The sequence below is a fragment of the Anarrhichthys ocellatus genome, unplaced genomic scaffold (assembly GCF_004355925.1).
Source record: "Anarrhichthys ocellatus isolate YVR2014 unplaced genomic scaffold, GSC_Weel_1.0 scaffold54, whole genome shotgun sequence".
NCBI lineage: Eukaryota > Metazoa > Chordata > Actinopteri > Perciformes > Anarhichadidae > Anarrhichthys > Anarrhichthys ocellatus.
This window is the reverse complement of record NW_022280084.1, coordinates 1,532,128-1,559,562: the sequence shown is the minus strand read 5'-3', so window position 1 is coordinate 1,559,562 and position 27,435 is coordinate 1,532,128. Positions and strand designations below refer to the sequence as shown.

The window sequence follows — 27,435 nt, the reverse complement described above, 5'->3', positions numbered from 1 at the left end:
GTCTGACTAACGTGCTTCCTCATCAAGTCCATGCGCGTTAATAACAAGCCTCCTGTAAGAAGAGTAAAACAAAAACACACCAGTGGGTAATAACAAGTCCACAAAACAGCAATTGTACAATAATATCTTAACAATATAGGGGTAAATTGTTTTCAATGTTTATTCAATAAATAATTTCAGAAATACAGAATTGCAAATGTGAATTGTTGAATTTAAAAAAAAAGGCACTTAAAAACAATGGTGTTACCTTTTTCTTCTTTTCAAACCTTCGAGAGATCTAGAAATCATTCCCTTCCCACTGATCTTTACAACTAAATGACATTAAAGTCACTCCTTTTTAAAAAAAAAAAAAAAAATGTTTGATCGAGGCACCACAAAAGAGTTCGGTGGAATTACTGAGACAGAGAACAATTCATATCCTACAAAGGCATTTCAAGAAAAGCAAATTTAGTTAGCAAATAAGGCAGGTTTTGCGTGTATTTGGCTTTGCTGTGAAGAATTAAGGACCTGAGTTGGCTTTAAATTAAGTAAAACCTGGAGCCACACAGTAATACGACCGTACACTGACGTCCTTTAAAAGGCAGCTCGGGAAAATATCTTTTTCAAGAGAAAAGACATTTCAATTGATTGTTCAGATGGAGTTAAGTCACTCAGACAAGACACATCAACGCCTTTCCATCCCATTCTGTGAATACATATATGGCTTAACACAGAAACCAAAGCACACTGTACACATTTCATTGCTACCACGCGCAGCCAACCGGCGCTACGTCTGAAGAGTTTCAATCCAAAGAGACATTTTAAACAGAGTCAAAATGATTACAGACAGACAGACAGACTTTTGCTCAACTGTGTTTTACAAACATTGACTTTTAGATTGCCACTCAACGCTGTATTCATAATTATTTGGAAAGGAACCCTTCATTTGTTGCCCGTTATTAACCTTAAACAAACTTGATGGTTCTATTAAAAAAAGAAAAGGCACAGCGAGGCTCTCCGCTACCTTGTCAGAAAACTACAAATCAGTTCAACACATTCTCTCAAGTTCTGCAGAGGCAAAAAAAACACACATTTATACAGACTGTACAAAATTCAGATGATGCATAGAAAATAAAAAAACAAGTTAGTAAAAACAAACCGAAATAGTGGCAAAATGCATTACTATCGTTTGGTGACTACAAGAAACAAAAAAAACAAACAGAGTGAGAGCATTATAAAACCCGCCCCCCGCCCTCCACCCCCCCACCCATGTTCTGTTCCATACAGTGATGTCACAAGGAAGGCAAAGCTGCATCATTTGCCCTCGTACTTTGGATTGACGACAGTTGTTACGGCACTTTTGTAGATCGGATTCTCCCCCTGAGAAACAGAAGGACAAGAACAGTGAGTACAGCAGATCAGAACTCATACCAAGTATTCTGGTTAACACATTTAACACAGCACGCGTCAAACCCGTTATTTTTTGTGGCGTCACAATAACACAATTCCAACAGCAGTAAGCTCAACATGTTAAGTTTAAGTCTCAATGGCAGCAACAAAGTATGTTTTGACATCGTCGTTATCACCATCTGGTCAAATATGATGTGTGAAATGAGTTCAGCTGACTCTCCACTCTGTCTGTTATAATCCTTCACTACTACAATCTGCACACAGGATTCTGATAATCTGCCCTCTGCAGGTGTTGTGGCAGGAATGACGAGAAGAGACGTAGTAGTTGGAGTTTGCAACCAGCGGGAAGTGTTACACAAGGTAACACTCAACAAATCCAAAGTATTAGTTCTTACAGCCTCCTCTTATCGCCTAAAGTCAGCCCCTTATGTCACTTTCCACCAATCAAATCCGTTGATTGAACCACAAACAGCACATCTGGTCTCCTCATTATGTCATGCTCTCCTGTCCTCGTCTGGGTCAAGACAACATTCTGGCAGAACAAATGATACATGTACGCAAAATGTTTGGAATCAATTGGAATGATATATTCCAATTTGTCTGGCGCGACTTTATCACTTTCTAGGAATGTTCTTATGAAACCAAGTGTGCCAAGTTCAACATAAGTTATATGAGGGTTTTCTTCAACACAGGTGCACCTGAAGTGGGATTTGTTGCTGCTGAACCCTCCTGTTCTAAAAAGTGAAGTCCATGCAGACGTGCTTTAAAGCTGCATTCTCTCTAGTGTCCACCAGGGGGCGACTCCTGTGGTTGTATAGAAGTCTATGAGAAAATGACTACTTCTCTCTTGATTTATTACCTCAGTAAACATTGTAAACATGAGTTTATGGTCTCAATCTCTAGTTTCAAGTATTCTTCAATACAGCATGATGTTCATTTAGTACATTATGGTCCATTTAGAGTCAAACAGACCAGAAAGCAGGGTTTGCTTTAGGGCGGGGCTACCTTGTGATTGACAGGTTGCTACCATTGAGTTGTCCGGTCGGGGAGTTGGCCGTGTTTTTTTTCTTAACAAGTGTGTCATCAGTTATTGAAAGTTAATTGTAATATTTTGGTCGCCTACAAATGTCTTATTAAGCGTTCGCTTTCACTTAGAACACATCACACCAACTTTAGTAACAAACAGTTGCCCCCTGTGGTTAAGCATGCTAGTCTCACAACATGCAGCTGCTCTCCACAAGGACGACCGGCGATACAAACTTTGACCTAAAGAGAAGCTCCTTTATTCCCGTAGCTGGGATTCTGGAACTGGTTAATAGGACTCTTGTAAATGGGGTTCCCTTGCTAACATGGAGAAGGGAAAGGGGAAGATGAGAGGTGGGGTGGGAAACAGAGGAAAAAAAGAAATGAAGAGACACAGGAAACAGTAAAAGGACGGACTCAAAACTATGAAGGAAAATGTTCAGCACAGAGCAGAAAAGGCCAGAAAGTAACTCTTACAGTAACTCATTTGCTGTTTAATACACTAAAAATGTTCCTCCTGTAACTCAGATTCCCTTTGTGTTGTAGTCACTTATTTCCTCTTTCCTGTAAAATGTGAGTTGTAACGCTTCAGAAGGAATCTATATTTTATATTTCCTTTCGTATTATTTCAGTTTTGTTCGCAAAAAACAACAAAAACCCACAGCGTCTCTGGGCTTAAAGTATACAGCTAGATATAAATAACACTTGTTTCCCATAAAAAGTAAAACTAAAAACCATGAGCACATCGCTGGCAGCACATCGCACTATCTTGCTCCAGCATGTTTTATTAGGAGAGAATACAAAAAGCCCATTCATCACACTGGCTGTGATGAATGTCCGTTGCCTCCCGTCGGGCCATAAACACTGCTGCTGTGACTACACACGGTAGTGGAGCCCTCCATCAACGGTCACCCAGCAGTCCTCCTCTTGCTCTGCTTCATTGCCTTGTATGGTCATGCAGTTGTACCATGTGGACAGTGAGAGGCAGCACCGTCAGCAGAGAGGAAGGCCGCTCCCTCTCAGCCAGTTCAGACTCAACAAAGCTGCACAGAGCCGAGGTTGATCAAGGACAGAGTGAGGAGATCCTCTCTGAATCTACCTCACTCTCTCTGGTTTAAATCCCTCTTCTGTTTCCACACCTTATGTACATTTTCCTGCAGATTTCTTCATGCGTTTGACTACAGAGCCATAAATGCTCAGGGAGAAACATGCGATGTTTGATGCTTTTAGATTAAATTCAAATATCAATTATGCAACGGCTGAAATAACGCTCGCTGGCCGGCTTCAGGTAATCGTCATCTGAAATGTGGGAACGGTTAAAGCTGCTCTGGTGCGACCGACTCACCGTGTCCCACTTGGCGTTCATCTTCTCCTTCTCAAACTTGGCGAACTCTCGGCGGTCGTGGATGATCATGAGCAGCTTCCAGATGAGCAGCAGGGCGAGGCCGATCAGCACAATGCCGGCGACCACACCGGCCACGATGGGGATGATGTCGGGTCCCGCCGGGCACTCTGAAACAGAGAAAATGTATCATTGAGGGCTAACAATTGTGTTTAATGCATTTATTTCTTCATAACACATCTACAAAGCTCAAACCTTCATGTTTTACAAGGCTGTTTTGCTAGCAGTCCTCTTCTTTGCCTTTTAAAAACTCCACATGGTACTTTTTACTTAAAAACATACCCAGTGTCTCCACCACGTACACCTCCTTGGTGTCGTTCCGGATGGCGTAGGTGTAGTAGAACCAGCAGTCGTTGGCGTCCCGCTCTTTGCAGTGAGTCAGCGGGAAGCTCTGGTCGGTCGGCTGAGGCAGCTTGTCGCGATCCTTCACCTTGATCAGCTGGAAGTAGCTGCAGACGCTCTCACACGTGTCCTTCTTCTCACCGGCGTCGAACGCTCGGCACTGCACGCAATCTCTGTGAAGACACAGGCGGAGGGTTGATTCACTCGAGTTACTAATCTGATATACAGCATCTACAGATCACAATTCAACTGTCTCAACCTGGAATTTAACTTTTAAACTTTCGTGATATTTCACAATATCTCTGACCAACGGTAACTCTACATTTTTAGATTCCAGAATTTTGCGTTTCTAGCCGAGCATGCGAGCTTCAGACTCACTTGTGCTCAGCGCAGACGCCGGGGCAGGTGGGGCAGATCTCGCAGGTTGGACCCTGGAACTTGTGGTTGGTGCATTTGCAGATGCCGCATTCGCAAGTACCGCGGCCGTTGCAGATCTGGCCGTTCTTGGCGAGGCAGGTGGCGGTCTCCAAGGAGCAGTCGCAGGCACTGCCCGTGTAGTTGGCATCGCAGATGCACTTCCTGCAGTCACAGCGGCCGTGTCCTGGGAAAGCACAGGAAACGGTTACCACAGAGTTTAACAACACAACAGGTTGTCAGACTTTCAAGTAGTTCTATTTCTACAACCCTCACCTCCGCAGAGCTTATTGTTGGAGCGGTCACAGTTGAAGTTGTCGCACTCACAGTGCTTGCCGGTGTAGATCTCCGCAGGATTCTCCCGCTTCTTACACTCGCAGGTGCCGCACACACAGTCGCCGTTGTTGCTGCAGATATCCGTACCGTTGTCTTTTCGGCAGTTAGCGTCCAGGTCCTCCGTCCGCACCTCGTCTTTGCTGCACTCGCACTCACGCCCGATGCGTCCGTCGTTACACCTGACACAGGAAACGGGAGGTTAACTAAAGTCCAACATTGTGAGCAGAATCATTCAAGTAAAGCACAGTGGTCTGAACCTACATTAGAGTTGAGAAAGTCAAAGATGCAGCTTTTCATACCATGTATAATGGCACCAGGTATTTCTAATAAGTAGTTCCCTTTTCTGGTTAGAGATACAGAGTCATGGTTATATCAGGAGTGGCTGTATCTTAGCTGAATACGTACTTGCAGGCTCCGCACTCAAAGATCCCGTTGCCCTCGTGGCATTTCTCACTGTCGGGCTCTCCTTTAGCGGCGCACTCACAGTTGCAGATGAAGTTCAGGACTACCTCCACCTCCTCGGTGAAGCCCAGTGGTTTAATCTTAATGACTTCAGGGTTGCTCTGCAATGGACACTTCTGGAATTCAACGGAAATCTTGAAAGACACCTGGGGAAGCCAGAGGAGGGTTTATAGGGTCATTACAACTATTAGGAGGAAGCCTTGAAGTTTATCTTTACATTTCTCAGACATGACTCAGATTATTTGAGGTGTTTCTCATTTATTGTTCGTCTTGTTTTTCTTTTACTAAATGCATTTGATTTGAACCTTTTTGTCTCTCAATTTGAAGCAGGAAATTCCCAGAGACAACACTAGCGTAGGGAGGACACCCAGGCTGCTGCCAGCGATTGAGCACTTGCACCACTTGTGTTGTGTTGCCAATGCTTTCCCCACTGTGCAACGTAGGTTTACCCATGAGTTGGGATGCTTAAGAATCACAAATGTCATTTTCACACATGCAAACAGATTGCAGCAAAAAGAACGACATCTACCTCGTCTCCGATGGAGATGTTGGAGCACTTCCTGCCGTTCTCCCCCGTTCCCTCCACACCGTTCTTACAGATGGACTTGTAGGTGATGGAGACTCCTTCTGGCAGCCTGCCGTTTTCCAGAATGACCTCGGATGACAAAGACTGTCCAGAAACAAGAGGGATCAAACAATCGCTAAAGGCTCTAGTGATATAGGTCGATCATAATCTAAGCATACAAGCCTTTTCCATGCGGTAACCCAGCTTCACAGTGCCGGGCCTTATTAATACATATGTAATGGAGTAAAATGGACAGCATTCATGTCACCTGAATGTGTGCGTAGTATTTAATACCAAGGAGAAGTAGTCACAAGAATATTTCCCTCTCTTTCATGAGCTCTTGAGGGGGATTCACTGTAATCTGTATTTAGCCCGGGAATCTTTAAAAAGGATGTTGAACATTTTCCCCACAAGATGTAACGTCATAAAATAAGTCAGACGTGATGTTTGACTCACGTTGTAAGCGTCAATAATGAGTTTGATGACGTTGCTGGAGTTGGAGGAAAGCGTGCCGACGGCTGATTTGGGAATGAGATTTTTCAATTCCTGAAAGAGACACAAGAGTCGAGAGGTAAGAACAAAGAGAACAAATGTTAAATGTACATCTTACTTTTGAGTTAAAACACGGAATAATAAAAACAATTCTGACGATACAGAAAACACAAAGTTTACCTTGTAAACAGGCTGGAATTCCTCCGTGACGGCAAAGATGGTCTGGATGTTGTGATCACTCAGTTTCTGAACCAAATGGGCGATGGAGGGATAGTCCTATCAAAGGGTTCATCAACACAGGAAGAAACAAACACACATTATCAATACAAGCAGAATTCAGCTCCCATTTATAATCCCACACTGCTTGTCTGTGAAGAAACAACTCTTAGAAACTGAGACAATCAGTAAAAGCTGAAAACAGCACAGACGCCCAGTCAACTCTCTCTAGATACATCATGCAGATATACATAAATGACAAACTACATACATAGTAGTGGCTCATGGTGTACATGTCGTTCTCCAGGTGACACCTGCCATCGTTGGGCAGGACGATGCCGCCCAGTTTGCCGTCTCCAGCGAAGTGGAAGCCGGCGTCGGTGGAAAACACCAGCAGACGAGTCACGTTCCTCCAGCCGATTTGGTTCTGGGAAGACGGACACAAAGAGAGTCTTCTCCTTAATATTTTCACACGTTTACAAGGCACCAGACAAAAAACCTTTAAGCGCCTTCTTACCTCACAGACCGCCACCTGCATGATGGCATCGAAGCCCCCCTCTGGAGAGTCCAGGTTCCCTGAGATCTGCTGCTGACTGACCAGGCGATTGAACTCGTCTCCCTTGTCCGTGAGCTGCAGGACGTTCTTGTAGCTGAAGGGGCTGGTGCAGTTCTGGTTCCCCGTGCAAGGGTTGATGAGCCTGGCTGGAGTGGTGCTGATGTACGGCATGACCGTCTTCTCCACGAACGAGCCGAAGCCTAAAGAAAGGAGAACGTGTTTTTTTTTTTTTTTTAAATACTTGTACTCGTCACACGACAGCTTTTCAGTTGATTATTATCGAGTTGTTCTTACCGATCTTGAAGTCGGAGGTAATCCCCTGCATTTCCCTCATGAGGTCAGTGCCGAGGTTCTTGACGTTTTCCAAATCATCTTTCATGGAGAAGGAGAGGTCCATAAGGTAATAGAGGTCAATGGGGTAGTCCTCAGCACGCTTGAATTTCAGCTCAAAGGTCTGGGGTTCACCTAATGGACAAAACAAAACACATAGTGTTTAGTGAATTTAAGAGATTGTGACATTACATTAATTGTTTTTTTATATATTTCTTAAATTGATTTGAATCGTAGGGATGAAGGAGATTTTAAAGGCAGCAAAAGTCTTCAGCTATGACAAGCAATATTACTTTGAGTCTATGATAAACTTTTGGTCTTTTCTAAAACACATTTCAAACAAACTTAATGACTTCAACTTTGCTCCAGAGCTGGTCGACAAACATTGGTTTACCCAGATACCAAAGCTACAATACATGCTCTAAATAAAACACTTTGTTCTAACCTGCTCTGGCAACACAGTCAAAGACCCGCCTACAGAATATTTACCAGATCTGAGTGTCAGGGTGAGTTTCTGCGGCTGGATCTGGGTGATCTGCTCGGGCTTCAGTTTCTCGGCCACGTCCTTCTTGCGGTTGGTGACGGGCTTGTTCGTGTTGATGTCGATGCTTCCACGCGGGTTCTCAATCGTGGTCACGTTACAACTTCTCTTCTTCAGGGACTCCAGATCGTCACAGCGAGCCGACTTGGACTCGCCCACAGTGAGGAATTTCTGTGAAATAGCACAGGAGGTTTTTTATTATACTACATACATAACTCATGTCCTGAATATTGTTGCCTGGGCTTTAACGTCACACCAATCTGGACTTTACTTAAAATCCTAATATGTCACTGTATTATGTTCACAGACTTGTAGAGGGGAGATTTTGAAGGAAGAAATAAATTGATGTTTATACCAGAGGCAACAACTTGTTCTGCTTTTGTGTAATTATTTAGGGTACGAACGCTGCAGATACGAGTATTTCAACCTACGAGGCCTCTGGAATCAATCCATTGCACTTTAACTCTCGTTGTTTTTTTTGGGCAATTGTTCTTCAGCAGCAGGAGACGAGGAGAAACAGATGACTGGGGGAGCCTGGCTGAGAATATAGATTGGATGCACACGATATCCCACAAATACAAGACACCTATTGTTCTGAAGAACATTAAGTTTGTGGGATGAATACAGAAAATGAGAAAAAAAACTGTTTAGCCGATCTCAAATCACACAGGAAATAACATGCATAATATTGTCAGCAGTGGGCAGCATACACACCGTCCATGGTTTTTAGATCATGCAGTGAAATCAGATCATAAAGGCACAAAATAAGTACTTTGTTTATAAAGCTCTTGTAGCACTTTGAGAGCTGTACTTCAGTGATGGGATTCTTTGTAATTTTAGGGTTGATTTGGAGCGTAATGCCCTTTGACTTTGAGAAGATCAAACCACAGATACATCAGAGCTGCAGAGACATTTCATCTAAAGCAACCAAACACGACTGAGCTAAAAGTTGCAGTCGTGTTGTGATTACATGCGCTCAGCAGGAATGACAGTCTGCCGTCTGACGGAGAAATACGGGCAAGATTTAACAGGAATGCAGCTCTCGACATGTGCCGAACGGACAAAAAGAGAGATGTTATTCACCAAGAGACTCACCTTGGTGAGCAGTTTTCAGAGGAAGTACTGACTCACAGGGCTCAGCTGGCCAATCGAATCTCACCATTTTGGATGAATACGTTAATTGGTTGATGATACTAGGGGACGACTGCTGATGCTTTCAGGTAATCACAATATTTTGGAGATCGTAAATCATTAGTGATGGTGATACCACAACAAAGTAGGTCGAGGCATTCAAAAAAATGCTGTTTATGACTTTATTTTTGTGGGAATAAAGATTCTTCTCAAACATTTGTTGCACAGCACGACATACAATTATAATATTTGTCATCCTGCACTTTGTAGTCGCCACACATACATTTCATATTAACCTCTCGGTGCAGTAAAACAGTATTTTCCTATACTGTGGTCTGTTCCCTCAGAAGAGGACAGAGAACGTCAGATTAAAGAGGATTATACAGACAGAGTTTCCCTGTGAGACGAGAAGCAGCAGCACTCGTGTTTACATTTAATGGAGTTGTGGTCAACTTGTGTTTGGTCGAAAGGTCTCGAGAACGTCTTAAGTCTCTAGTACTGCTCTAGCTGTGTTTGTGCTTATAGGGCAAGTACAGTTTATGTATCTATTTGCATAAATAATAAAGACAAATTAATTAGCAAAAACAAAGAAAAATGTTCTTACTTTTTAAACCTTGCCTCCTTTTCAAATTAATAATAAAAACCATCAAATACATTGTTATGATATTTTGAATCATTGGACTGTATTTGTTTGTTAAATAGCTCTAACTGTTCTGAAATTAATTTGTCAAAAGGTGACATTTATATTTGTTAGATTGCATTATTTAATACTCAAGATGACGACTCCCTGCTGTGCTTGTTGGCTGTTTCTGTGCAATTCAACCATTAAGCAACGCTGCCACACAAACCACAAATCTCTGAGCGTGCCACGCCCGCAGTTTAAGAATCTTGTATATACCATTTCATTCATATGATTATTAAAAACACTTTACTGATTCAACTCACTTCATCTGCGCACCATCCACACATCTCTGCGACCTGGATGCATTCCCCACACGACTGTGCGTTGGCCTTGATGCATATGCTTCCCTCTGAAAAAGAGACAACACAAGGTCCTGTGAGCCAAGATGACAAAACCGAATTTCCATTCGTTCACTAACTCAAAACAGCTTCGCTTTTTTTTTTTTGGCTGCAAGACGCAACTTCCTCCCAGTCTAGAAAACCGAGTCACGCTGAGAGAAGCCCGAGGCAGCTCACCAAGTAATGACTTCACCTCCAACCAGCAGGACCCACAGTTATAAAACCATGAAATACAAGATGTGACGAGTGGATGAAAGTATTGCAATGTGCTTAAGAAACGAAGAAATCACAGAGAGAGGCTGTCAAGTGGAAGCATGATAATCTACATACACATGAAGTGGAACAATAAGTACTAAACTGTGTGTCTGTTAGCACAGCTGAGAAACATGCTACGCTACGAGTTAGCTAGTACTTAACAGCAAAGATAAGAAGAATGGAGCAAACGTTTAATAACTTTACAACCTTTTCTTGCTCTTACCTTGCTGCGCCCGGCTGCCACAGAGGACTGCCGACAGCGTCGCTATTAGAAGTAACCGCAGATCCATCTGTGACAAGAACAATGCAATGTGTTAACACAACATGGAAGAAACAGATCTGAATCAGACAGCTTTGTTACTCGTGTCAGTGACAGCTAACAAAAAGGGTCGCGTGTGTGCGTGTGTGTGTGTGTGTGTGTGTGTGTGTGTGTAACAGCAGCGTGTGCTTTGTAGTGGTTGTAGAGGTTTAATGTGAGACGGCGCTATCTTTATAAAAGATTGAAAGACGTACACATGTGGGAGTTGTGACCTCACGGCTGCGTTGTGCACACACACATAAGAACAATGTGATCCCTTTGTGATACACTACCAAGTGTACCATTAACACAGCAAGACCCCCCTCTTTAAAAGGCTCTCATGGACATGTGAGTCGTAAAACAATAGTTTGAATTTGAATGAGACCAACAGGATGAAAAACATTTAGGTTAACAACATCTTTCATGCTCTGTGCTGTGAAGACTTTATCCTGAAATACCTCCGTCACCGCTCGGCAGCAGAGGGGAGGAGCAACTCCCATTTGGTCTATTCCAAATATGGAGGAAACCATTTGCCCACACTCATCAGCACTTCCATGAAACCACACTACATACTTGCTTTCTGACTGGTTTGTGACGTTAAAGGCCTGTAGAGGTAGTTGGTTATCTCGATGGGGAATTTCAGATAAGACTCGACAAGAGAGAGAGAGAGACGCTTGAGGAGACAATAAAAATATGGCGTAAAAAGGACAGAATGGTCACATGTGAGGTGTTCGGTATCAACCACAGTGATTTGTAAGGAGTCTAACTAGACTTGTAATGACTGAAACAGAGCAGCAGCAGCAGCAGCAGCAGCAGCAGCAGCTTTAAGACGGCCGACGTTTAAAAGCTGCCACAGAATGTAACTGCAGAGGAATAACTGTGGTTCATGGAGAAGTCCCTTGATGCCTCTCTGGGGCTGCGGAGCATTAACCAACAGCAGTGTGACAGCAGCATGGAAATAGCTTTGTTGGTGGGTCAACATTTTTTACTAAAAACGTAAGCTAAGGTCACACCATGCCAGAAAAACAGAGAAAAAAAGGAAGGTGTGTTCACGTGTGTGTGTGTTCCCATATTTGGTCATGCCTCTTCCTGAGTCTCTGCCATTCACGACAACTCCAGTGACACACTTCCTCGACTTTCTGCCCAATCCTCAAAACTCAGACCAATTTTCTGTGCAGGAAAACCAGGCAGTGTAGACAGAAGCAAAGTCAACAGCTGAGCCCCAAAATAGTCCATCCCTGGTGGGATATGTTTACGCTAATATGCACATTGTCAGTGTCAGCAGATAAGAGTATATTTACATTTACACATTTACTTTTTACAGTTAACTATGACTGACGTAGAGGTAAAACTGGTGGCTGTACACAGTAGATGCACAGCTGTGGGTCAGAGCGTACAGGCATCTGCACCAACAACCACATCCTGTTAAATGCAGCCTAATGACCAACTTAGATGCGAGTTTAAGTGCTTTAGTGATAGTTATCAGACTGCTGTGGGGGGAAGGGTGAAAGAAAAACAAGTCTCCGGACATGATTGGACAAGATTAAAAGAACGGAAGCGAAACGCATTCACTTGAGAAAAGAAAATGTTTGCCCTGTTTTTCTAAATTAAGGAGATTATTATCTTGATAATTCTGAAGAAACTTTTCTTGGGGTTTTCCTGAATGAACAAGAAGAGCTTGATTTCATGGACACTTTGTTTGGTGGTTTTAAACATTGGGAGGTAATGACGTCTTTAAGTGATATAGATGGTTTTGTTATTAATTTGTCGACGGTACACGGGCACGGCACGCTGGACTAGCGAGTGACTGCTGTCATTTAGTTTGTTACCTGGTCAAGTGAACAGTTAGCCGACATAATTTGGCATGTAACTACTACCGTAGACTCCTACATGTATCGACGCTGTACTTGAAATCATACAGCTAGCACAGCTGGAGGCTGATTAGCAGCAGAAAGCGTACTCCATGCAGACGAGAGCTTTGCATAGGATCTTCAGGTATCTCGATAATTCAGAAAAACAGAGCAGAAATGACGAAATAATAATCTTGTAACGGACGTAAATCTTTTTCTGTTGATCAATAGACACTTTTCCCTTTTTAAATATACTTAAACTTTGACCCAAAGAACAACTTTGTGGCAAGACGGACAAAAAAAACATTCATCATACCCAGCAAGATGCCTCATAACATTCAAGCCACCACCAACTGAAAGGACTTTCTACACCATATCAGCGCTCCTCCCCAACATTCCTGAAGTACAGCTTTGTTTACCACTCTGGGGCTCGTCCCGCAAATTACAGAGAGCTGACAGATATTTGGGAGGAAGTCAGGGTCTCCACAGTAATGGCATTAGGGAGGCACTGGCACTTCATGATGGTTTTGGACACAGACTTCTACCCCAAATGAAATATTAAAAAAAAAAAAGACATCTTCTCCTATCTATCTGCTTTTCTTTACTTACATCTGCTCTTCTTCATCAGAGGAATGCATATAAGAGATAACTCAACTGATTAATATGACCAGCAGCAGTGTCACTTTTCAGAATCAAAAGCATTGAAGCGAGTGACAGCTGAATTATTGTATGACCTAAAAAATGGCGGAAGATCAAAGACAGCGCTGCTAAAAAGCTAACGTCAGCGCTGATAAGAGCTGATAGCGACAGCGGGCCGACAGAGGCCGATGACTCCCTGATCCACAACAGACTGAGGTAAAAACTGCTCCCCATAACTGTGAAACATGATAGAAGGCCAGCTGGTAACTGGTGAATTCCTGAATTCACTCTTCCAGCAAAGGTCTGTGTGTGTTGGTCACTGAACCAACTACTGCCTCCACAAATAGACCACATTCCCTCCAATGCAAGACAACGTCTTAACAGCAGAAAGTGATCCTAATGATTCTACCTCCTGAAAGTACAGCACCATCTACGAGTTGTATCTTGTCTTTGTTTTTTATAATCCAAACTATGAGGCACCTGGTTGCAGCTACTGTACTCAATCTGTCCCACATATCAGTTGAGTAAATCATCCCTATGTGGAGCAGACACTGGTGTATGAGCCATCTTGATGACGGACCTGAGAGCCTAATATTTAGAGTACCAGGAGCATGCCGTGTTGGATCATGACTTTGTATGGTCAGGCTGGAGAACACGAGAGGCAACGCATGCTTTGTGCTCGCGATGTTCAACGTTAGCGTCACAATTTTTATATTTACAATTCTACCTCTGTTAATAGTAGCAAGACCCGCTCAGCTCTTTCCAAGACACGTACAGTAAATGAGGCTTTGGACTGGACTTTATCAAATATGGACGTGTGCGACAATACAAAACAGGCTCTTGCTTTCTATAGTGTAGATAAAACAGGCGTCGGCAGAATTTAACTTATAAATACTCAAGCTGTCGCCTCAAATTGCAAAGTGCAGTGGTTAAACAAATCAAAACTAATCACAAGTATTCATCTGAAACAAGTAGTTGCTTAATTGATTAGTCTTTAACACAATAATTGGGAAATCATTTCCACCATTTTTTTATTATTTTTCTTTTTTCTAGTTCCAGCTCTGCAAATATGAGGATCTGCTGCTTTTCTTGGTCATTTACGACAATTAACTGAATATCTTTGGGTTGTGGACTGATGTTTGGGAAATACTGGTATTATGAAGACGCCAACTGAGGCTCTAGGAAATTGTAATGATTGATTGATCATCAACCAGCTCAAGAAACTTTACAAATTGTCCAGATTCCAGATATAGAACATATTGTAATGTCATGTAATAAAAAGGTTTGATATAATCAAGAGGCCTCTGGTTGGTCTGAGAGGGTAAAGACAAACTGCACACTAGATAACATCTATTGGGTGTAATGGAGACCTTCTGTAATACATTTTTTCAGCATTTTTTTTAGGTCTAGTGCTCGTCTAGTTTCTCAAGTCGGAAAAAAACAACCTTGCCAATCAGAGCTGGATTGAGGATGGTAATGTCAGCCAGAAAGCGATGACTGTAAAAATCCACACAAAAATGACATCGCTTTAAAGGTTGTACCAAGTAATCAACTGGATGAAATTGCCCCTTGCAAACAGACTTCCTTCAGCTTCAGTGAAAACTGGAAAATGACTTTGGCAGGACCGATAGGTCTCCCACTACTGAACGGTTAGGGATAAAATAACAACCGCTCTTTACCAATTTAGAAACCTGGCGAGGTCCGGCTGTTCAAATCTGGCTTTATACAATATAATCTGGTGATTCAAAACCTGTAGATTAATGTATTTTCCTGAAATACTTGTGTTATGTATAGTCACTGGCAAGAAAGAAGAGTAATAGTAATGCAACAGTCAAAAATCAGTGAAGAATTCAGTCTCACCTTTTCTATAGAGAATCCTAGATTAAATATGTAAACACTAGCTGCTTGCTATAAAACCAATACAATAGCCCAGCTTTCAACACAAGCAGTGGGGGGGAGTCACAGGCCCAGACAAATGTTTTATCAAGAAATGTCTCCCAACAGCTGCTGACTGAAACTCAATCCTCTGCAGCGCCTTGATTCAATCTGCAAGTCAGAAAGGACGCCTCAGGTAGCAGCGCCATCACAAAGCAGAACGCCTTCCTCTGCTCACACGTGTAGGCGTGTTGAAAATAATCACACCCTGTGCGACATCTCGGCCTACCTGACAGTGTGATGACGTATCGGGATTTCTGGATATTTCAGGAGTCACTGAATTAGCCAGAAACAAATCACCATCTTGTTGGTTTTTTTGTTGCATTTCCAGAAAATTGACTACAACACAATACTACCACAATATGTCCATATGCATTCAGTTTATGAGGTACAGTAAGCATGGCGTCTTTTCCCGAAACCAGGGTGAGCTTCAGAGTTTAACAGGAGGGCGTTGAATCAGACGTGTGTCACCACTACCTCTTTGTTTACTCCTTCCTCTGCTCATTGACTGGTATTATTTAGGGAAGCGCCCTGTGCAAAGTCTGGAGCATGGACATCCTCTTGATGGGACCACTATGGGTATTTATGTCCGTTTAAGTTAATACAGCCACTGAACTGAACAAAAAGTCTCATTCTGGTCTCAGTCTGGTGGTATGTGAGCTTCTGTGTGTGTGTGTGTGTTGTATTATCTGATCCAAAGACAAATGATGTTGATGAACTCTGCAGATTATCTGCCTTCCTGCAGCTCATGTGGCTTTGAGCAGACAGGCCCGGTGTAGTCTGAAGGTGGAGCGAAGCACATCTGTGAATATTTACTAAACCTGAACAAAGTCCACGTTTAGAACCAACGGGTCTGATACTGCTCCTCCATATGGTTGAGTTTATCGTATTCTGTACCGCTGTCACAAACACTTTGACTTTGGTGTGACGACAAATATGACACACACTTAAAAACGTGAATAAGAAAACACTAAAATCTTTAAAATGGTAAATGTATGCCCCTCCCCCCTCATAACCCTCTAACAGATGTTTACAGAAGGAGTTTCCTGCTCAATATGTTTTGTTGGCGATGCACAACTTCCTCCTCACTGAACACCGGCAGAGAGAAAAAGATGTGTTTTAAGTTGTCTGGCACCTGATTGTGAGTTGTGTTGAAATGAAGTCGGTAAACAAACAAGTCTCACAATGCACTACATGCCAAAACAACGACAAACGAGCTAAATGAATGACATAAATACATAAGCAAGCAGACAAAAACACAGCTAATAACCACGATTCCTCTTCGTGCATCGGACAAGCTAAAGTGGAAGTAGTTGCAAAAGCTACCACAGCTCTAGCTGGTGTCTCTGTGGTTCCTCGCTTCATGCGAGGTTAACCACAGTGTGCATCATTAACCCCGATGGTGTGTTTTTTCTCTCGTGAAAACAAAACAGAAGTGTACATTCAAGTGTACAATGTGAGCGCGCACATGTTGCTTAAATACTCGGAAAAAGTGTCCCAGCTTCAGGGCAGATTGTGTCTCATGTGCTTGTATTTTAACACCATCTCCATGTTTTTATACGCTCCTCCAAGAGCTTTTTATATCCACTTTGTTACAGGACACAATCCAAACAATGTTATACATATCTCTCCCCCTCCTAATATCAAACTGACCACTTCCATATCTCGCTTTGGTGATCCAACAGCTATGGTGTATTTAATAATGAATGCTGCTGCTAAAGAACTCCTGTGAGCAACATGCAGAGTGATCGGTGGCGTTCAACACAAGTGGGCATTGTTCACGCTGGACGGGTCATCTGGTGGTCCGCAAACTGAGTTACACCCCCCCACCCCAGCTCCGGTCAGCCAGCCGGCCCCCCACCTGCTGCAGAAAGTCAAAGTCCACTTTCAGTCCATTAGGTCCCCCAAACAACTCAGCATGACTCTGCATCCATTTCCTCTAATGAAAGCCCCCCCGCCCCACAGGAAGAACAGCTCGCCTCTGACTGTAAACACGGTGTGTTTGACGGAAACCAAACAGACGAGCAGGAAGACCTGACGAAGCTCGATACTCAACTTTAAAGTGCCGTCAAATTAGATGAGTGACTCAGTGAAGTCCGTTTCTTTAGGACACGTTTTGACCGTCTGACATCCAGCGGACTATTAAAAAATAGTTGATGGGATTGTTGAAAATGTTTACTGTCCTTTTCCTACGATAATGCATGTGTTTATCCGGTGTTTAAACTAGTATTACTATCAGTAAGATCCCAACATACCACAATATTACCAAACTACATTACCAACGTCCCAAAAAGAAAATAAAGAGAAAGTATCAAAACTACTTAGCATAACCGTTATGTGGATATAAAAGTAGAATGATCAATAATAGCAAAGCCAGACGTGATCATTCTGACACACATGAACATATTTACGTTTGTTTTAACAGCTCGACAGCGTAGAAATAGTTTAAGTCAGTCTGACGTATATTTGTTTAAGTAGTAGGAGTTGTGAGACCGGTCTGGGGTTTGTCCGTCATGTGGATGAGACCCTAACCTCTCACCCTCAGAGAGATGAGATAACACATTCCATCTTAACTGCCTCCATACTATGTTGAGGGAAAAGCACTACGTCACTGAAATATGGGGATGTTTTTCCACTCATTTCCAACCTGAACCAAGAGTTCACTCAGCCAGTGAGTATGACGACATGTTTAGGCATAAAAACTAGTTGAAATACTAGTGAAGTATTAAAATGTTGTTTCCTCTCAAGCTTTCTTTCACGTAAATTACACTCACTGAGGCTGGATTCCATTTCCAACACTTTATAAAAGATATCTTGTTCCCTTCGGTGTTTTAAAAACAGTTTTTAACATCGTCTTGTATCAATGTAACTGATGAGAATGTTGAGGATTCATCTGTGACATTTATTTTGATACATTAGTCTCTTGAAGTCCTTTGTAGAGCGGCCACTAACAATTATTTTCCTCATCAATTAATACAACAACGTCAGTTATTGATCAGTTAATGAGGGTCATAAACAAATGAAAGATTAGCATCCCTACGTAAAAGCATAGGACCGTTGAAATGTTTGTTTGGGACGATTAAGGTTTGTATAAACTTGTATTTAAAGCACTGGTTTCGGATCAGCATCGAGAAGTAAAAGATGGCCTTAAATCATAGATCACTTTAAATAAATGACAAACTATTTATTGATAAACAAAAACGTTGACAATTCAATTTATGTGATTTTCTGACAGATTGACTCAGCCGTAGTAACTCGTCTCTCCTTTTTCTGACTATTGGTTGTACTCTGGTCTCAAGTTTGAACCTTCTCAATATTCTGTACACCTAACAAAGAAATAAAAACAAATCCATCAATTGTCTTGTGTTTCTTGCCACATCTTCGGAGGACTTCCTAAATGTAACCACAGAGTGATGGAGCCATGTAGGGATGTCTTAACGTCTGAACCATGATCACATACAAACATACCCTTCCCTGCAATGACTTGTCTGGCCTTCACTGGAAGACCAGATCACCCATGATGACTCACATCTGACAGGTCGGGGGGGGGGGGGGTAAAAGCCTGGGGTTGAGTAACGCCGAGTGACCCTGCAAACTGCCCCAGACACTCCTTGTTTTAAGCACCACAACAATGTAACTACGGGAAGTGAGTCAGTGATCTACGGGGAGCTCGTCTAAAATTACCAGGCCTGGTGCGTATCATCTGCAGCCGTGTTAATGTGTGTGTGTGTGCGCTGCATGTAATCAAAGGCAAACTTGTTTTAGGATTCTGTCTGTAGGCAAACACAGGCTAGTAATCAACCCAAGGTTTTATTCTGTTGGCCCCAAATTAGGCCTTGGTGGACAGAGATTACTAGTTCAACACAACAAGCCTCTCCCTGAGATTAATAAGGGAGAAGAAGAAGAAAAAAAACACTCCCTCAGGGTAGAACTCCTTTACAGGAAGTGAATGAGGGGCAAGACTGATCTTGTCTAACTTACATAGTGCACAGTCAACACTTCAGAAACAGAGGCTCGAGCAGGACTGAACAAGAGGCTCGAGAGTCTGGTTAACCAATCTGGCTTTAAGGTCTCACTAGATCCTCAACCGCAGTTTATAGAGTCCACAATGTAGTCTGACCAGACTGGGGTCCAGCTGTGGTTTGCTTCTGGATATCCTTTACAGCTCGACCTTCATTTCAATGTTTGTGGCTTTGTCTTACAGAAGAGGAGGTTGTTTAGTTTTCTTCGTGAATATTTTGGCCTAAAGGCATGAGATGTGTCGCAACTTTAAATTAAACGCTCCTTTTCGTAAATGTACAAACACAAATGTTAAAGACATCTGCAGAGGGGTTTTGTGGGACAAATGGACTCAAGTGCTTTAAGAGCATTCCTAAAGAAAACCAGCTGCTTTCTGAAATATGATCTTGATGAGAAAAATCTTGGTTGATGATTCTGATGACTGTGGTCATTAACTAAATCAGAAAAAAGACCAAACCAAGCACTTATTCTCTCATAAATAGTGTAGCTTGACGAGCTTGCTTTTCAGTATAAAAGCTCCTTAAATTAGGTATAAAAGCTGAACCACAAAACTGTTAATATATCTATCGTTTAGGGAAATAAACAAAGAAACACAACAATACCAAAGTAACTTCACAAAAAAAAAATTTTTCGTGCAGAAAACAAATTCACAACTGAGAGTAAATTAGTTTTAGTCAGTTTTAAACAGTAAAAGCCTTTGTTGTGGTTCTGACTTTCGGTTAAAAGCTACTACGAGTATAATCATGTTTTTAATAGTTAATCAGGACTTAAACACACTATCTCCTCATACTTTAACCCACCCATACTCTTTGGTCATGCAAAGCGGCTCAATGGCCTACTTTCTGCACAAAAACCCAAATTAAGATGTATTGAGGGACAGATTGAGGTGTATGTTGGAATATGCCAACATTTCAAGTCATGTTATTGAAACCATGTAATGAAAAGGAAATAAAACATGTTTTAAAAACCGTCTTTCGACCTAGACCTCGTTAATAATCCACACCCAAAGTTTGCCCCGAAGAACAGAAAAGACACATTCCTCGCTTCTCCCCCTTTTTGTCGTCAAATGTGTGGGAAATAAAATGTCAGTTGAAATAACAACACTCACCTTAATGTTGATGCTAAACTGGCGTTTTCCGATGATTTAGAGAAACATCAGCCCGAAAAACAACGGTCCCCTCAGAAAGAAATAAGAACGAGGACTCAACGTTAAGATACAAACTGTTACAAGGGTCCGCTTTGTTGTAGCGAACTGAACGCACGTTGAGTTTCCGCTCACCACGCGCTAACGGTCGACGTTACTTTACTAATAAAAACACCATTTATTAACATGGATAATATTTTTTTTTTCCTGGATCGCCCGAACACGTTACAGCCGCTGCTGCTGGGTCGCTTTTTCTTTTTTTTTTTTTTAATGCCCCAGTTCTTTCTTCTTCTCCTTCTTCTGAGTTATAGACCCCGCCTACACAGGAAGAGCAGCGGCACGTAGAGGCCGAAGGAACGAACACACCGGAGACCGGTGAACCCGGCCTCACCTCGGATGCGGTGAATGGTTCCAATTCACACACACACACCTACACACCTACACTCACACACATACACACACCTACGCGCCTACACACTTGCACACACACACACAAGGGAATATAGGTCAAAATTATTTTATATTTAAGCACATTTTTTGAGCAGTGGTGCAAGAAGTATTAAGAGCCCTTAGATGAGTAAAAGTACTTATACTACACGGTGAAAATACTCCACTGAAGGCTAAGTAAAATTTCTGCATTCAAAATCTTACTTTCGTAAAAGTATGAGCAGCAATTTACTTAAAGAGTTAAGCCTACACATTGTGCAGTAAAATGTGGCCTGTCAGTGATGTTTTTGGATAATTATTACTGTTGCGTTAATGTGTGTGTGTTGCATTGTACTGCTGTGGGTGTTAAAAGTTGTGCTTGTGTCAACTGCATTGTATACTGTTGGGTAGTTTAATCAACAGCAATGCTTTGCATCATATTCTATAAGATCATCATATGTTTGTAACTGTAAAATTGTAATTCAAAATCACAGTTAAAGTTGCATAAAACGGTATTGTGTGCATTAATATTATACTTGTAGTACAGCAGGTGAGTACAAAAAATGTCAAGCAACATTTTGGAGAATTGTGTGTAAATGACGAAAAAAACACAACACTAGTATTTCAGTTTGATGTAATGGTGCAGCATGTGTAGTCTTCAGTTTGAATATTTCACTTAATTTAAGTATCATATAAAGCTGGAAAGAGGCGATACAGAATATGCTACTCAAATGGAAATTGTTGCTGTAATTAAATGTTAACTTAATATATTTTGGTGGAAAACCAAAAGGAGAAGCATGAAGCCAGATGGGGAAAAATTGTCATTAATAATAATAATTAGAGCGAAGCAGTGAAGGAGCTGAGAGCCGATGACCAAACATCCCACATTTAGCCTCTTTCCTCACTGTTAAGATGTGTGATGAGTATGAAACAGCTGATGCTGCCAGCTGGACAGATGACACATGAAGTCACCGTCACCATTCCTTTAACATCACCGCAGAATCATCCCGGCACATACTTCTGATAATCCGCTCAGGCAGAGTTCATGGGGTTCTAATTTCAGTTTCACACACTTTCATAGCTGAGAAAGACCAAACACATCCTCAGGCTTCTGAGCGTGAAGGGACTGTGTTTATTGTTGTATTCTCCCCCTTTGAGATACTCCGAAGAGAGACAAAAGGAGCTGCCGGCTTCTATTGTCCACCATGTTTTCAGCAATAAGTTCCACGTACATTTTAGCACAGAGACCCTCCAGAAGACAAGTAGACCGTGCATGAACCCCTTTAAGGCCCTTATCATTTGAATCAATTGGTGTGATTTAGTGGTGGAAATTCCCAAACTTACTTAAAATGAATCAAATTAATACAAACAAACTGACATAGAGTGAATAGTTTTTAATCCAGCCTTGACATCATTAATTAAAGTGTTTGTCAAAAGTTAAAAAAAAGATGATAAAACTTGATAAAAACAAAATCCCCTGATATATATTCAGTTGATCTGGCTGTGTGAGTCCAGCGGCAGCAAATGGGTGAAACGGTGGAAGCAAACGTATTGATGGTATTGTTTGTTATGTTTAATGTGCATTTACAACTTGTTTTTGCCCTACTTTGTGTTCTAAATGATCAATCGCACAAGAATTAAAAGCTTTTATAACCTCAACTGATTCATAAGCTACAACTGTGTGGAGGCAGATTGTGTTGCAGAAGCCAATGAGTCAGGATAACAGCACTGAAACTCTCACAAATGAGACAGCGGACCTGAGAAGTACAACTGCAGACACTGAAACCGGCAGGGTGTGTGAAAGTGGTACATTGGCACCGATTTGGGCAGGAAACCTCACCTAAACCGAAGCCACATGACTGAAGTTCACATGAGATCTCACTGAGCTGAAAGCTGCAGTTTGATGTCGCTCATAAAACACATTCACTGATCTGAGGAAGACAGTTTTATGAGAAATGTAGAGATTAGTTTGTTTGCTGGTACACATGAGCGGTTAGAGAGGCGATGCTGCCACTCGGTGGTTAAAGCATGGTGTAGCGTGCAGACGGTGACGCTTGCACATGAATTTAATTACTACACACACAAGCCAATCCACCAATTAAGATCAACACTTCCTCTGTGTCCTTAGTCAGGGAATCACAAGCTAGTAGAGTATAGTTCACACTGGAAATGTGCAAAATGAAATATAGGCCCAAGAACAGTTAACAGAATAGGTAACAGTTGTTAAAACAAAGATCCCCATGAGGTCTATGTGTCGCTGTTCTGGAGCTTTCGACTGAATCACACACTCTTCCTCAGCAGATGAAGTTCATGAGACAGACATGCGAAAGCTCCCACTGGTCATCTTTCCTACACAGGAGCAAGATTTTGTGATGCTTTTTGCCTCTTTTTTTGTTGTTTTGAGTCTCTTTGTGGACATTTAGTGCCTCTTTGTGTTCTGTTTATGTATCTGTGGTTGTTTTGTGTCTGTTTCTGGTCATTTTATGTCTCTTTTCGGTCACTTTGCCTCTTAGTGGTCATTTTGTGGTTGTTTTGTGTCTCTTTGTGTCTCTGGAGTCATTTTGTGTCTCTTTGTGGTGTTTTTATGTCTCTTTGTATTCCTTTTGTGTCTATTTGTAGTTTTCCGTCTCTCTTCGTGATAACTTTGTCTCTTTGTAGTACTTTCATGTTTCTTTGTGGTCATTGTGGGTCTCCTCCTGGTTGGTACGCGTCTCTTTGACTGACATTTTGTAGGTGAAGGCCTGAGGGAGGCCTGACACTTTGTGCCTCTGGGCCTGTGCCCAATTGGCCCGTTCAGTAATCCTTCCATTAACTTACCTCTTAGTGGTTTCCACCAATGCAGATAGTCTTTGCTAAATTAAATTTACAGCAACATCTATTTGTAGAAAAAACATCCCCATTAATCAGGGCAATCCAAAGAACAAGGGGACTTTTTCTTCAATAAAATGCAGCTCCACTGAAGCAAACCAAATATCTCCATCACTAGAAACCAGTAGAGGTTTGTAATCCGGCCAAACTGACCCCGTAAAACGACCCATTCCCTCTCTGAGGTAGGACACAAACAGCAGAGCGGCTTTTACTTAAAACATTTATTTGATCCAATTCTTTGGAATGTAATAGTCAATGATCAGAGTCCGAGACAACAGAGACAGATGAGTCTGGGTGCTGACCAGAAAGTCAAAGTACAAACAATACTTTTAGTCACTTAAGGCCTCACTGCTTTTCCTTTTTTTTTTACTTCCTTATTTCCTTTCTTGTTTTTTTTCTGGATCTGAGACAGCAAAAAAATTACAGATGCAGTTCGAAAAAAACATTTCTTCTTGTCATACAAAGAAAACAAATGAAACAATAACACGTACATCAGTGACAGTACAAAAACAAGGTGATATTATACCAAGTAAATAAAATTGTTACGTTTCAAAAAGACGCATATAAGCTTTGTCGAGATTGAAAAACATCTCCGTAAATTGTACTTTTCAGAGTTCTACCATTGTCATCTGAAACAGCGTTAAAAAGAAGCAACAATAACACTGTCCTCTCCCTTTCCGTCTTTCTCTCTTTTCATAAATCATCATAAACACAGATTCTTTTTTTCTTTTTAAATATATCAGTGCAACATTTGTTTTCACATCTAGTGCTGCAGCATCCCTTCTTGTCTGGAGGAGAAGGAGCATTATTGAAACACATTCTTGTCAGACTGAAATGACAACATGATACCCATAATCTGGTGTTTTTTTGCTGTAAACATATTGATATATTTGAACCGGTGTGGCTCTCGAGAGCTTACAATGAAACATCTCAACAGTCGGAGCACCTTCATTTGATTGCAAATGTGACTGCAACTAGACGATGATTGAATTCAAAACGTGTCTCTAAAGAATCGATGAACAGTCTTCACTTCACATTGTGAGCTCACACGATGCCAAATAATGCTACATTAAAAGAAATGAGCAGATTGAACTGAAGACCAACACGCTGTGACCAACATTGTTCTGCCAGCGGGGGCGCGTCGAGCTATCCCGCCTGCGTAATGGCTTTTTAATCTCTGTAAGTAAAGTATCTGTCAGCATTAAGTCCTGTTCCTTATCTCAGAGTGAACGTTAAACATCTGTTGGAGGTTGACGAGGTTATTGACTTTTGACCTTTCTGGCTTTTAAAGACTCAATCCTACCAGCTGTACAGTGCTATGAACAAGTGACGAGTATCACAACACATTCAGCTACCAAAGCTAAAACACAACAAAGCAGTTTTATTAGTACAATATTCATGAGGCTCTTTTTTTTCAGATTTTAAGCAAATTTTCCAAAAATGAAGAATGTTCAGATGCTTTTAAAATGAATCAGTTTGATCTAATTTTCATCAAATGTCCTCACTTGAAGTCCCTGCTGTCAGAGGGCGCTGATCGCTGTAGATTGCAGTATGCAATGTTGACCAAGAAATATAAAATGGGGATAAAATGCAAAATAAGCTGCAGCAGAATCCCTCAGATCAAACAAAGGGATTTCACTGCTGATGACCTTTTATGTTTTTTAAAATAAAATAATGAGCCCTAATGATTTACGAGGCATTCTGTTGGGTCTCTGCTCTGATTAGCTTTAAATCATCTTTCTTATTAAACAATGTTACTTCACTGTGTGTGTTTCTTAAACCCTGTCTCCTACATAATTACATGGCACTGCACTCTCAATCACGTTTGGAGGAAAACCTATCTTCTCCCGTTATTAACTGTCATCGTTTTAAACAGTTTTAAACAAAACAAAACAAAAACGCTACGGTGTACTTTAATAAGTTGAGGCAAAAGAAATGCAGGTTTAGTAAAAACATCGAACCAAACACAACCAAAAGTACTTGTTTCACACGGGACACAGAGGGCAGTCTCCTGGGTGAACTTATGTCCCAACGTATTCCACAACACCCTTCCCTTGTAATTCACAGTGCAGTTTTGTTTGGGAACGTACATTTATAAGAAACAGGGCTGCTTAACTCCTGGCCACTTTAGCTCGAGGTGTGAGGCAAGATTTGGACGGTGTGATCAGCTGTAGTTAGCCACCTGTTTTGGGTTGTTAAACATCATTTAGATCCTTCAAAGATTCCTCCTCTGATAGTCGACACCGGAAAATAAAAAAGCAGACAAAGTAGAGTACAGCACTGTCATGGCAGACATTCATTCTTAGTTTTTCAGTCCTGACTGAAGCATCCATGAGCGTCCACATCCCGCAGGCTCAGTAAAAGATGCTGATGGACGTCTCTCTGATGGCCGGACACACTTCAGTTAAAATGTCCAACAGTCACTCTTGTGTGCCAGCGAGAGACGTCAGCAGTGAAGAGTTCTTCAATCCCGTTGATCCATCCTTGACGTTCTGCCATCGTCTTAGTGGTACTGAGGTTGTCCGTTTTACCCTGTACAAAAAAAAAACAGCACTTCCCATGAGGCATTTCTGAGGCGTCTCTCCGTAATCTCAAAGCCGTTTCCATAGTTGTAAAAACCTTCCTGTTCCCAGAGCACAAACAGAAACTAAACCACGACGAAAAAACCCACAAAAAAAACACACAAAAATGGCAACCAGGTCAAAAGAAACACAAAGAACAGGTTTGTGTTTGCGTCTGTCAAAACGAATACTTTCTGTACATTTTAGAGAGAGTTTGATTCCAACATAGAAAGGATACTGCGGCACTGGTGTCTTTTTTTCTATATAGAAAAGGGCGCTCAAATATATTAAAACCTATGTACAATATGTCGGATGTGTCATGTGCCATGAACATGAGGCATTCAGGGCTCCCGCACATTTTTCCCATTCGGAAATTCCAAAACCTAAACAGCTTAACTTGGATTTTAAACATTTTAACACGTGACAGCACGACTGTCGTCAAGGCGAGAGGGATCTTCAGATCTACACCCGACACACGTGGTACTTGACGGCACGCTTCTACGACACAAAAATGTGGAGTCGTATCATCACAATCTGGTAAACGTTTGTGTGTGTAGGAACCCTGGACGGACGGACGGACGGAACGCCAGCCGATGAGAACAACCAGCAGAAAAACAAGGCAACAGAAAAAGCTGGTGGAAAAAAATAAAAGGCACTGTTGGAACTAGACAGGTCAACGGGTCAAGATGGTGCCCGCCTCCACACACACACACACACACACACACACACACGAGTGTGATGCACACATACAACAGCTTGACAGAATGACACACCCACACCTTAAATGCAGATGTATATGAAAGTGACACATGTACAAACACACGTTCACAATCACACGGCCAGTTAAAGAGACAGAAATCAGAATAAAACAATAAACGTAACAAAAATAAACAATAAAAGATAATCTTTCCATTAAAGTACACAAACTTTCATCTGAATTGGTCTCAACACCAGCATGTGATTACATGAACTCAACAAAGCACGCCCGTAAAAACAAATAGAATCCTAAAGTTTTCTTCTTTTTTGTTGTTTTTCTCTCCGCTGTACAGATTCTTTATACACAGTGCCCCCTACAGGTCAGTCCCTTCCACTGCCGCTCCTGAGAACAAAACAAATGACATTGGCTCACTTTCAGCCCACCCTGCCGTCCCATCGGTGGTTCCTCCCACTTGATTGGTTGCATCACGTGTCCGCGGGGAGCATTCGCAGCTCCGTCTCCC

The 27,435-nt window shown here is 41.8% G+C and overlaps 1 protein-coding gene across 1 annotated transcript; it reads right to left on the bottom strand.

The window, feature by feature from the left end:
* Nucleotides 1–142: 142 nt before the first annotated feature.
* LOC116396231 (integrin beta-1-like) lies at nucleotides 143–20,640 on the bottom strand. Its single transcript, XM_031870711.1, has 16 exons — nucleotides 20,325–20,640; nucleotides 10,698–10,764; nucleotides 10,145–10,230; nucleotides 8,017–8,239; nucleotides 7,492–7,662; nucleotides 7,159–7,397; nucleotides 6,913–7,068; nucleotides 6,606–6,701; nucleotides 6,390–6,479; nucleotides 5,898–6,038; nucleotides 5,312–5,514; nucleotides 4,847–5,085; nucleotides 4,535–4,757; nucleotides 4,097–4,329; nucleotides 3,758–3,924; nucleotides 143–1,359 (listed from the first exon to the last, which is right to left on the bottom strand). Exons 2-16 carry the CDS (start codon nucleotides 10,762–10,764, stop codon nucleotides 1,294–1,296), a joined length of 2,400 nt encoding a protein of 799 aa, XP_031726571.1. The 5' UTR covers nucleotides 20,325–20,640; the 3' UTR covers nucleotides 143–1,293.
* Between the last annotated feature and the right edge of the window lie 6,795 nt (nucleotides 20,641–27,435).

Coding starts and splice junctions, on each gene's coding strand:
- LOC116396231 (XM_031870711.1), bottom strand. CDS start 10,764: ATGGATCTGCGGTTACTTCTAATAGCGACGCTGTCGGCAGTCCTCTGT. Junction 7,398..7,491: donor TACCTCCGACTTCAAGATCG/GTAAGAACAACT, acceptor TCCTTTCTTTAG/GCTTCGGCTCGTTCGTGGAG. Junction 1,360..3,757: donor TGAACGCCAAGTGGGACACG/GTGAGTCGGTCG, acceptor TCTGTTTCTCAG/GGGGAGAATCCGATCTACAA.